This window comes from Staurois parvus, unplaced genomic scaffold, assembly GCF_062004578.1.
Source record: "Staurois parvus isolate SC_StPar_1 unplaced genomic scaffold, SC_StPar_1.0 ptg000053l, whole genome shotgun sequence".
Lineage (NCBI taxonomy): Eukaryota > Metazoa > Chordata > Amphibia > Anura > Ranidae > Staurois > Staurois parvus.
In genome coordinates this window covers 4,996,403-5,009,636 of record NW_028317849.1, presented here as the reverse complement: position 1 = coordinate 5,009,636, position 13,234 = coordinate 4,996,403, and the positions used below count along the sequence as shown (strand labels likewise).

At 42.8% G+C, this 13,234-nt stretch overlaps 1 protein-coding gene across 2 annotated transcripts in view; it reads left to right on the top strand.

Moving 5' to 3' along the window:
* USHBP1 (USH1 protein network component harmonin binding protein 1) overlaps positions 1 to 12,792 on the top strand; it is an 82,479-nt gene extending 69,687 nt beyond the window's left edge. For both annotated transcript variants that reach the window (XM_089667512.1, XM_089667505.1), the window contains 3 exons: positions 7,178 to 7,272; positions 9,930 to 10,052; positions 11,819 to 12,792. In XM_089667512.1, coding sequence (XP_089523638.1) covers positions 7,178 to 7,272; positions 9,930 to 10,052; positions 11,819 to 11,999 — 399 coding nt within the window. In that variant the 3' untranslated portion in view covers positions 12,000 to 12,792. The remainder of the gene's footprint in view (positions 1 to 7,177; positions 7,273 to 9,929; positions 10,053 to 11,818) is intronic.
* The last annotated feature ends 442 nt before the right edge of the window (positions 12,793 to 13,234 follow it).

Here is a 13,234-nt window from a genome sequence, read left to right as displayed (position 1 = left end):
CGATGCGGCACTATGTCACCAGTTCCGCATCGGGCTGTCTGAGTCGCTAAAGGATGAATTAGCACGAGTAGGCCTACCTGACTTTCTTGAGAAACTGATAGAGTTAGCCATCCAAATTGACCGCAGACTGAGAGAGCGTCACCTGGAAAGGAGCAGCCAGGGTCAAAGGGTGGCATGGATTCCACCGAGAGAAGCAGCTCCAACCCCAGGGAACCATACCCGGAGCACGGAAGCAGGGGACACCTCGGAACCCATGCAACTGGGACTGGCCCGTTCCACTTTGTCGGCCGAGGAACGTCAGAGGAGACGATCACAGAACCTATGTCTGTACTGTGGGGAAGCTGGTCACCAGGTGCACTCCTGTCCTGCATAAATGAGTAAGTCTGCTTCCTGTTGTTTTCCTTTACCTACAGAAAGGGGTGATCAATCTAGTTACCTGGCAATCCCTGTGTCTTTACAGCTCCCCGGAGGAACCTTGTCGGTGACCGCTATCATTGATTCGGGAGCATGTAGTTGTTTTATCGATCTTACTTTTGCTCACCGACAAAAGATCCCCCTCCAGACCAAAGAAAGGGGGTTTAACATCTTCCTGGCAGACGGGTCTAGCATAAAATCGGGAGTGGTGGATCAGGAGACGCCCCCTATTTTTACCACGGTGGCTGACCATCATCAGGAGTTCCTCCGTCTGGATGCCATGGCATCCCCCCTTTTCCCAATCATTCTGGGGCTTCCTTGGCTGCGGGCCCATAACCCCCAGATTGATTGGGAGAAGGGAACGGTTCAATTTCGGTCACCATACTGCCGGGGTTACTGCCACGTCCCAGGGTCCGTGGCCCCCCGGTTTCTTCTGTGCATGGATGGTGATACGGATCTTTCTCAGGTTATCCCTCCCCCCTATTTTTACCACGGTGGCTGACCATCATCAGGAGTTCCTCCGTCTGGATGCCATCGCATCCCCCCTTTTCCCAATCATTCTGGGGCTTCCTTGGCTGCGGGCCCATAACCCCCAGATTGATTGGGAGAAGGGAACGGTTCAATTTCGGTCACCATACTGCCGGGGTTACTGCCACGTCCCAGGGTCCGTGGCCCCCCGGTTTCTTCTGTGCATGGATGGTGATTCGGATCTTTCTCAGGTTATCCCTCCGGCCTACCACGATTTCCTAGACGTGTTCAGTAAGCGAGGAGCAGACATTCTTCCCCCGCACCGTTCATACGATTGCCCCATAGACCTCCTACCCGGGTCTGAGATTTCGTTTGGTCGCATTTTCCCTTTATCTGAACTAGAATCAGGAGTTTTGAGGGAGTATATTGATGACAATCTTCGGAAGGGATTTATTTGCCCGTCCACGTCCCCAGCCGAGGCCGGGTTGTTTTTTGTTGAAAAAAAAGACAAATCGTTACGGCCCTGTATAGACTACCGTGATCTGAATAAGATCACAGTAAAAAATCGCTATCCGTTACCTCTGGTTCCCGAGCTCCTCCAGAGATTAGGGTCAGCAACAATTTTTACTAAATTAGACCTGCGGGGGGCATATAACCTTGTTCGTATCAGGGAGGGGGATGAATGGAAGACAGCCTTTCGTACGAGATTCGGTCATTTCGAATATCTGGTGATGCCGTTCGGGCTCTGTAACGCACCGGCCACCTTCCAACACTTTATCAATGACGTTTTTCGTGATTTCCTCGATGTCTTCGTGGTTGTCTACCTAGATGACATCTTGATATTTTCACCCTCACTGGAGGCTCATAGGGATCATGTGGCAAGGGTCTTAGCACGTTTACGCCAACACGGGCTCTACGCCAAGGCAGAAAAATGCTGTTTTGAACAGTGTAAAATCACGTTCTTGGGACTGGTCCTCTCTCCCGCGGGGGTCGCGATGGATCCCCAGAAAGTCACGGCGATTTTAGATTGGCCAACACCCACCGATAAGAAGGGGGTACAGCGTTTCATCAGATTCTCAAATTTTTATAGAAAGTTTGTCAGGAACTTCTCAGGGCTGGTCTCCCCAATCACGCAACTGACTAAACAAGGGATCCGTTTTAAATGGACTTCCGAAGCTCAGACCGCGTTCGACACGCTCAAGAAATTGTTTACCTCTGCTCCCATTCTCTGCCATCCAGATTCTTCTCTCCCATACGTTTTGGAAGTGGACGCCTCCGAAAACGCGGTAGGAGCGATTCTTTCCCAAAGGAATGGTACCAAGGAGCTACTGCATCCTGTGGCGTTCTTCTCCAGGAAGTTGACACCGGCGGAGCGCAATTATGATATTGGAGATCGGGAACTCCTGGCCATTAAGTCCGCTCTAGAAGAATGGAGGTATCTCCTGGAAGGAGCCACACACCCAATCCTAATATTCACGGATCACAAAAAACCTCGAGTATTTAAGAACGGCAAAACGACTGAGACCACGCCAGGCGAGATGGGCTCTTTTCTTCTCTCGGTTTACTTTTCATATAACGTACCGACCTGGGTCTAAGAATACGAAACCAGACGCTCTGTCCGGCATGTTTGAGGACCCCGACGATACAGTGTTACCTGACACAATTTTACCGTCCGGAAGTTTCCTCGCCCTGCAAACGGAACTTCGCTCCAGACTGATGGACGCTTCCGTTGGACTGCCAGTCCCGCCTGGGTTGCCCCTCCAGAACCGCGATGGTCTGCTTTGGAAGGAAAATCGGATCGTGGTGCCAGAAGGAGTTCAAACTTTGGTCCTGGGGCACTGCCACGACCATCCATTGGCAGGGCACTTTGGGGTGACAAAGACTCAGGAGCTACTGCAGCGCTCGTTCTGGTGGCCAAACATGGTCAAGGACTGACCTGTCCCACGTGCCAAAGGAATAAGCCCTCCAGAAGCAAGGCCTGGGGATTGTTGCGTCCGTTGCCGATACCCAAACGGGCCTGGCAAATGATTGCCATGGATTTTGTAGTCAAACTCCCACCATCTCAAGGCTACACTGCAATAATGGTGATCGTGGATCGCTTTTCAAAGATGGCTCATTTCGTGCCCCTGGAAAGGACACCGTCGGCGCCGGAGACTGCACGGATATTCATTAAGGAAGTAGTGAGGCTACATGGGGTTCCCGAAGACATAGTATCGGATCGGGGAGTCCAGTTCACATCAAGATTCTGGAAAGCCTTATGTGAAGCATTGGGAATCAAGCTGTCACTGTCATCCGCTTACCACCCACAGACCAACGGGCAAACGGAAAGGACCAATCAAACGCTGGAATAGTACCTAAGATGCTACACCTCCTACCTTCAGGACGACTGGCTAACACTGTTGCCTTCTGCAGAGTTTGCCTATAACAACTCGAACCACTCAGCTACGGGACAATCCCCGTTTTTTACCAATTTTTTACCAGACGCAGTTCCTGATAAAATGGAAGGGTTCCCTGAGCAGAACTCTTGGGAACCCATCCAGAATGTTCACGCCCCCAGGCTCATCTGGGAATTTTTTCGTGGCCACCCGCGGTGGAGAGATTGGTGGGGCTCCCGGAGGGTGCCCATAGGGGGGGGCAATGTCAGGAGGCGCGGCGTCCTGTCAGCCAGCGCACGCGCACTGGTGACTGCTCACGCCGGGACACAAGCACCAGGTCCCAGCGAGCCGCAGATGACAGGACGCCACGCATGCGCAGTAGGAGCCGCGGGCGTGCCTCGGGCGGCCAATGACAGCCCGGGGGCGCGTCCTGGGCGGCCAATGACAGTGCAGGGCGCAATATTTAAACATGCCCTGCACTGTCACTATCGCCGCAAGGTCTATCTGTGTTCCTGAGTCCTGTACCTGAGTTATTGACCCTGATTGACCCTGATTACGCTGCCTTCTCCTGTGTTTGACCCGGATCATCCTGACTACGCTGCCTTCTCCTGTATTTGACCTGGATTGTCCTGACTACTCTGCCTTCTCCCCTCCTGACTCCCGGCTTGTTTGACCTATCTACGGACTGACATATCCTGCTGACCCTGCGTGTGACCTGCCGATTCTCCGCCTGCCGATTCTGTACCTCGCCTACCCCACGGGACCACTGCTCGTGATCCATCCTGCTAGGTCCTGCCGGCCTCCTCACATCTGGCTCTCCCGGTACCTATACATCCCCGGAGGTTCCCTCTGCCACTGGTGGGCCTGCTCAGAGGTCGTGACCTGGTCCTGGTCTGTTTCAAGTCCATCCCCACCATCAGGGGCCCTGGTGAAAGCACAGACCGGGACTTAGACTCCACGCTTTGGGTAGGTCTGTCAAGTGGGCTGCCAGAGGCACCACCTGGCGGATCATAACAAGGACAATTTGCAGCAAAACACAAGGTCAACCTTTTTTTGACTTTTGCAGAACCTGATACCCCTGCAGTATCTTGGACTTCCATCCCAAGGATTGACTCTAAGAACCTATATCATTCCACTTTGTCTTCATGGTCAACATATTGGTTGTATGTTACAATACTATCATGGACTAATTGCACACAACCTTATTTTCTCTATTCTGGTTTGTCCTATGTAATGTCCAAAAAATGGCCACTGCCCCAGTCTATAACTGGCCTTCACAGCAAGGAACACATGGGGCTCTGCCCCAGTCTATAACTGGCCTTCACAGCAAGGTACACATGCTGTAATTTCCCAGTGGACATTACTCCTATGTAATGTCCACTGGGAGGACCCTACTTGGGGTTCATTGCTCTTTTGAAGGTCTAGACGGTTCTACACTTTGAATAATATTTTTAGCACACCTAAAGCCCAAACATTTTTTTTTTGGATAGAATAGGGGCGATTTAAAACCAACCTCTGTTTGTTTGCCAACTGTGTCTCATTATGGAGATTTTTTCCTTGGATCCCCTTTGAGGGAAATCTCCTCTTAAGCTGGTAACACACTGTGAGTTGTTTTTCTTTTAATCAGCAATGTGAAAGCAGGGCCTGTGCTATTGTTTTTTGACAGCAGGGACTCTTCCCCCTATCAGAAAAGTGGCTGTTTGAATACTGGTTTCCCAGCAGGACCACCCAACAGAAGCTAGTTTAATGATCAGATTCTGTTGAACAGAAAGAACTACACACAGATCGGCTCAAAATTAGCCTGCTCCTGTTGAACGATCTATATTTCATATACTGTAGCTCTAGGTAATAATATGCGTAAATAGATTCAGGCTATCAATTCTATAGCCCCAGCTGTTGTCAAAACAAATTATACCCTTTCTGACTTATTTGAAATTATGAACAGCACCAGGCAGGGCTGCACACTATTCCCCCTACTAATATTTGTCATAACCATGGAACCTTTCTTATGCACAATTTGGGACTCCATGTACATCCACAGCTTTTCAATTTGATCTCGTCATCATAAAGTGGCTGCTTATGCCAATGATCTTCTCTTTTACCTATCTTACCCCAAGACAATTCTTTCAATCTTACTAGCTGATTTCCTGAAAGAGAGGAAAACATGCTTGGAAAGCCTGCACATTCTATTTCATTAACAAATAAATGGTATCATCCTAAACTCAAATTAATCCAAACTAAACTGAGCTTACTTTCCAATTATAAAATAAATTATACTAAACCTAAAGCAATTGGTGTCCTGAAGACAGATAAAACTATACAAAGGATTAAGGATAACTTGCCATACCCACATTAGCTACCTAGGCATCAACAGCTCCTGATTTTAATAAGATCTTTGACTTAAACATCAAACCACTCTTGCAAATGCATAAAAAATAGCTTAGTAGATGGCACAAAAGTGACCACAATAAGAATAACATTCATTATTATCCCAAGACTGCTATATTTATTAAAAACTCTTCCTATTTCCTTTCCTCCCAAATGCCTTTTGAATTTCTGCTCTACACTATTTTATTAGGGCTCAGAAAAAAACAGGAATTAAACACCGGATTCATAACTTCCCAAGATTCTAAGAAGACCTTCCTCTAAATTTAGCTTTCAGAGGCTCTGTTTCTTAATCTTGCCTAAGGGGATGCCTTCATACGCCTGCATTTTTCAAATGATAACAGATTTAAATCTCCAGAGTAAGGCAAGCAATAGATGATGCGATTTTCTTTCTTGTAACCTGAAAATTGCTCATATACCCCATTCACACAGTCAGTATTGATGGAGGAATCCCTCCCGCTGAGCTACTGTGTTCTCCTGGCGGGGGGTACGGGGAGCTGTCCCTGCCAGGAGAACACAGTGACTATTGCTAGCGGCTACAGCCGCTAGCAATAATCACATGGTAGAAATGCGACATGCTGGTTGCACCCAAGTTGATTGATGGATTGATTTGGGTACAATCAGTCTGCCCATACGTGATAATTGCTGAATACTACAGCAGTAACAGGGAAATCTATTTCTTACCTACAATCAATAGATCTTGTATTTATAACTTCCCTAATACTGCATTTAAATTTTGATCATTAAATACTATCACTGTATTTTAAATGGGAAAATCCAAATATATGACTTATAAATGCCTAAAAACTGAAAAAATGAAGATTTCTTAGTGAATCAAATTAGCAAAAATGTACCCTGGCTCTCTCCAGTAGAATATCGGTGAATCATTTGCATAACATTTGTAAAGCACTGTGCAAAATCTCACCATCTATGGCCGGCTTAATTCACCTCAACACTCAGTATGGAAGTTGACTCATGGCATATTCTATAACTCTTATATTACATCCACACTATCCTGAAGCAGGATTCTGTTTTTTTCCTCTCGCTGTTTAAAATGTTATGTCTATATTCCTTCCCTTTACAACATGCACTCACACTTGCACATTTTATTTTGCTTGATATAGAGGGCAATTCCCCTTTTATACATTCAAAGGTAGTAGAGAGTTCTGGGGCACCCTTTCTCACAAGAACACAAATCATATCATATTATTTGCCTACAAGATCACAGTCATGCATATATTTTGGAGATGTCTATGCTTACAGGAATTCTGGAAATCGGTGAAGCTCATCTTTGTTCCCCCTTTGCCCTACTCACTGCCTTTTGGGGCAGAATTGCTCCTTCTCTTTCCAGCTCCTATACAAGGGAGGGATATCACTGGATCTGGACATGCAATGACAGCCCCAATACTTCTCTCATGATAGTAAATGATTAGGAGAGTAAAGTTTCACCAAAATGCATTAATATACTGTAAATCAAGACATGAATATGTTCTGTTTATCAGCAGTAAATGAAAGATTATTTGTCTTTGCTGCAGAAGAAGCACACAGGTCGTGGAAGAATTTTGCAATATCACAGCAAGAAATTGCCATCTTCACCTGTTATACAACAGCTACTAGAGTCATTAAAACAGTATGTATGCAATTTTTTTTTTGAAAAGTACATTGTACTATTTGCATTCCCTAAAATGAATTAAGTGCTTTTCTCAAACTATGACTTATATACACAAAAATGTACATATGAATACATAAACCAACTCTTCAATAGTTTATAGATCAGTTAATTATTTATCCTATTGAAGTCTCCTATTGCAGTTCAAAATTAAAAAATAATTGACCTTCCAGCAACATAAAGAAATACAAAAAGTATCCCCAGTGCTTTTCAGTGCTCAGAAATAAACTCTTTGATGTGCAGTCAAAGTGCTTCCCCTTAGGCATGCCTGCTCACCAACTTTTATCGAGCACTTCTAAAATTCTTTATAAGCATAGTCAAAAGCACATGCATTCAATCTCATATATGTTAGACAAAACAAAAAACTGTTAAAAACACTCACAATGCCCAACAGTAGTTAGATTTTGGATCCGCATATTTAATTTTAGTTATACGGTGACGGGCGTGAATATACGTAGAACTCCGGAGACAGCCCTCTTCCATAAATATCCCACTACAAACCCTAAAAACTCCCTTAAGCTACTTACCTATATGTTGGCAGAGTTTGCTTATCCCTCTAGAATATGTTAAAACTAAATTGAACTGGATCATGATCAATGACAAATTTACTTGTATTTTACACAATACTACTAAATTCAACAAAACGTGGGACCCATGGATTCAATACATCTCTGTACCTTGAGCCTTCTCGCAGTGACTCTCTTTTTCTTCTTCTTTTGTTTCTTCTTCTTTCTCTTCTCTTATTTCTTTTTTGTTCTGTTCTTACTTTAATAGGTCTGTTTTCACTCCTCTGTGTAGTGTGGTTGGGTGAACCCATTTGTTCTGGTTCTACAACATTTGTCATATTTTTCCTAATTTTTTTTAAAGGCGCTTTATGTGGCTACAAGTATTGAGTCTTATTTTTGTATTATATCATGGCATTTGTTTTTGATGCTATTTGTATTCTAAAAACTTTTCAATAAAAACCATTGGAAAATAAAAACACTCACAATTGATAATGCGACATTTGCATGTGCATTGCTCATCACCCAGCATCGGCAGTAGTGGATCCCTTTCTGGTAACATGATGATGCCAACCATCTCCTCCCACTTTCCACACTATGCGTTTTGTCTGAATTTGCTTCCTCAGGAGAGGAGTGTGCATCATAACTTCTGCTACCATTTTATGCTAAAATTGTCTTTCCTGCCCTTCCTTTGCCAAGGATTAAATCCTACCACCTACCTATCACTAGCTTTCCTATCTTAGACATTACATGTTTCAATTATAGAGATGTCTATTAGCAAAACAAGGCAATTATTTAGCAACATAATATTTCGACAATACCACAGCATATAATAAAATGAAATGTAACAAAAATATCTCCACAAAGGTCCTACTAGTGCTATTCTATTAGAATACGTATTGTATGACCTTTGTGGGGATATATTTGTTATATTTATTTTAAAATGCTTTGGAATTGCCAGAATATTATATTGCTAGAAGTTTTGTATATAGGCAACTTTGTGGTAGTGACATTGGATGGCTAAATAGGAATAACTAGAGACTAAGTAAAAAAAGGTAATGATACAGTATGTTTAAAGACAGAATGAAGGAGAAAACCAGCTGGTTTTATCATAAGATCAGTCCTGAGGAAGTTGATTCAGAGGAAACACATAAAATGGGAGGAGGTTGGTGATGCCATCACACTGCCAGGGTGGGATCCAATCAGGGGCGGACTGACCATTTGGAAACTCGGGCACTGCCCGAGGGCCCGGGGTCAGTAGGGGGCCCCATGAGATGCCCCTGGTATCTTTTTCATAGGCTTTTTTGAGTTTGGGCAAGGACACAGGGGCCCCATGATCCCCTATTGCCCGGGCCCCATGAGTTGTCAGTCCGCCCCTGGATCCAATGCTGGGTGATGAGTGGTGCAAATGCAAACCTTTTACATAATGCTGAATTGCATGGTCAATTGTCAATAATACTAAGATTTTTCTTCTTTTGCTTAACATTTATAATGGAATAGCTATGTGGCCTTTTTTGGATGGCAGAGAGACCTGGGAGGGAAACCTTGCAGAACATCATTAAAGAATATGTATACCCAACATTTTATATCCCTGATATGTGCCTGTTGTATCATTTACTTGTATGAAAAAGTATCCTGTTCTCTTTGCATTGCTTCATCTGTGCAAAATCCCTAGTGTTCCTGCCAGTCCTCCTGCTTTCCTAAGAAAAACTGACCACACTAAGCAGAACACACCGTGGTCAGTTCTCTAGCTGTGCTGAGAACTCATTGTGCTCTCTTCCAATGAGCAGACTTGTCCTGACCCAGCCCCCCACCGCACAGCCTTTCACCTGGAAGATCAGTGTACTGTTGTTTCATCTTCCCCAAATCTTATGCAGCTGAGAACAGAAGGAATGTGATCACCTATAAAAAAGGGGGAAAAAGTGCTTATAATTTTTCTTATATCTATAATAGGGCAGTGCATGCTATTAAAACTATTTTCTTATTTTACTGGTTCTAACCTGGTTTAAAACACTGTGACATTTTGTAATTAGGATTTTATGAGATGACTGTACTAATATTTATGATGGGTAAAAAGTATGTCACAGATTCTCTTTGCCTATTTTGTGATTTCAGAAACAGTGGAATAAAAGAACGAGTTGAAAATCTGATGTCAGAACTGGACAATTTAGCCGGTAAAGTCCATGGTCAGAATATGCAGTCTGCACAGACAATCAAAGACTTCTTTAACGCTCACAGGTATTAACAGCAAAGTAAACATAGGACAGATGCACGTTTCAATGGCACTGCATCAATGTAATTTCACATGTCATAATGACTTAAAATATTATTCCACTTTTACAGCCAAACTGGCATAATTCAAACTTTATACAGTATTTACATGTTCTCATTTATGCGCTGGAAAACGGCTGATTTTACTATAATCTCTCGAGATTATAGTAAAAGATCAGTTTACTAAGCAGAGGTAAATTATCTCTGCTTAGTTTTCGGTCCCTCCGATTCTCCAGCTCTGGGCTGGAGAATCTGGAGGGAGAACACAGATCTCCAGAGAAGTGCTGAACATATTCTCCTGGGTGTCATAAACTGTGAATGACCAGAGAATAGCTGAGATCCTCTGAATCTCAGCTATTCTGTGTGTCATAAACGGACACCTTAGTTCCTAGAGTGCCATTCCCTGCAGGATTCTCTTGTGAGCCCAGGCCGGCTTGAAGACACACAGCCAAGAGGTGTATTCTTGAAAGTACAAAAGAGGTTGTAAAGGGTGTTCAAGGATGACCCACCAGTATTTATATATATCACAACCAAGTTAAAAGTACCATAGTTTATTCTAAAAGTATCATAAAACCATCCAAACATAAATTACATACAATAACACTTTATTACAAAAAAAGTTCCATAAACATTCAATGGATACTGTCATAGGCTATACAGTTACACAGTTTGCAGCCAATGCCGCTTCTTCAGGACTTTATGTTCACATATGACAGATGCCTTGTATGTTTTTTATAAAAACACAGATCGCTCATAGGAAGGTAGTCACATCCTCCCACACTGTGGGGAGGCAAATACGAGACACCAAATGGGAGGCATGGCCTGGCAAACCTCAAGACCCAACACAGTCCTTCACAGCAAGAGACGAAGTATACTAAAATAGGGGACATCGCCACACTGGTTTTTAACATTAAGCTGACTATTTCCTAATCCCATATAAACTCAAAATATCTGTTGGATGAGATATAGTATGTCACGCTGATAGATATGATGATAGAGACCGCAGAGGTAACTTTTGAAAAAGGATACTCCAATCTCAGCTAGAAATCCGAGTCATGGTCTGCCACCATAAGCCAGTTTATCTCTTCCTCTCAATTCCACCAAGTCAAGAGGTGTATCCTTGACACCTCGGGCTCAAGAGTTATATGTTGAATGTTGCTGGGCACCACTTAGCTTGGAAGAGGACCAGCACTGGACTATGGAAGAGAACGTGTAGAGTAGCACTGGAAAATAGAGAACATGACTGTGTGGCAAAGTCTTTTGATATACAGTAGGTAGAGGACCCCATTCAAAAAGAACAAAAATGTGTTTTACTCTTCAGATTCTACCAAAAACAAAACTTTTAGTGGACTGACCCTTTAAAAAATATCTGCCTATCTGACTTTGATGTTATGAAAACAGGACAGGTATGTGTCATAATGAGTGTGTTAGCTGGGTGTGGGATAGATACATATAGCTAGTCTGGCTGAAAAAAGACAACATTTTATACAGTTCAACCATTAAAAAAAAAAGTTATAATCCTACACCCACAGTTGATCCAGAGGAAGGAAAAAAAACCCAGCAAAGCATGATCCAATTTGCTCCTGCAGGGGAAAAAAATTCCTTCCTGATCCCCCGAGAGGCAATCGGATATTCCCTGGATCAACTTTACCTATAAATGTTAGTTTCCAGTTATATTCTGTGTACGTGTACTAATATGTGTGTGTGTACTTTTATGTGTTTTATGGTTACAGAAATCTTTTCCTCACATACAAGAATGCATGCAGGAAATACCAGGAGCAGCAGCACAGGCTGGAATCTCAGGTTGCACTGATATCACAGCATCAATGTCAACAGATACAGAATATGATGGAAAACATCCAGAGTCTACAGAAGAAGAAAGCAGAGAGGGATACAGGAGAAACATCATTATAATAGCAGATCTCACCAGGCGGTGGGGTTTTATATGGTTCTTGAGGGGTCCCTGTGAACACGGTTTGGCAAGTTTTATGTGCAGTGAACTGATGCATTTAATAGAAGTGATGGATGAGCAAGGGAAGTCAGAACACATTTACACTTTTTTTTGGACATTAATGTAGCCCATATTCACATTTGGTTGGCTCCTTTTTACATTTAAAAAGTATGAAATATGTTAATAAATAAATTGTCCATACTCAAAACATTGGTAGCATTTTGCCCCCTCACCATTTAATGCATCAGTCTATACAATTGCAGCTGGTATGTGTTTTAATTTTGTCATATTGAAATTTGTATATTTGTGTAACTTTTTTACTATGTGCTTTGTACCAATTATGTATCATGCAATATGATAATATAAAATCTATTAAAAACATTTGGGTGTGGTGGTCCAAGAAGGACAATGACATGCTGCAAGCTGTGGTGAATGGTGAGTGTGGCCATAATGTGCTGACAGAATGAGGACCTTAAAGCAGTGTAGTTTCACCCCTTTCATCACATTTTTTTGTTTTTCAGAACTGTGCTAATTTAACTGGCAATTGTGCAGTCATGCAACACTGTATGAAAACAAAATTTATATAATTATTTCGCACAAATAGAGCTTTCTTTTGGTGGTATTTGATCACCACTGGATTTTTTGTTTTATTATATAAATGAAAAAAGACAGAAACATTTGGAAAAAAACAATATTTTCTACTTTAATTTTCTACTGTTATAAAGTATATCCAATAAAAAATTTTAAAAAATCAAATTTTTTCATGAATTTATCCCAAAATGTATTCTGCTACATGTCCTTAAAAAATCCTAATAAGTGTATATTAATTGGTTTGTGAAAATGTTATAGCATCTACAAACTAAGGTGTATATATACTGGAATTTACGCAGCTATGATGCTATACTAGTAATGGCGGTGATCAGTGACTTATAGTGGGACAGATAGTGCGGCAGGTAATCTGGTGCTAGCTGACACTGGCTAAGAGGAACACTGACTGACACTGACATCAATTGTGCCACTAACAGTGATCAGTGCTAATACTGTACACTGTCACTGTAATAATGACACTGGCTGGGAGGGGTTAACATCTAGGGGCAATCAAAGGGTTAACTGTATGTCTAACAATTGTGTGCAATGTGTGCTGCTTTTACTGCACTATCTGGCTGTTTTTTCTCCCTGCCTAGCAGGTAGAAGTAAG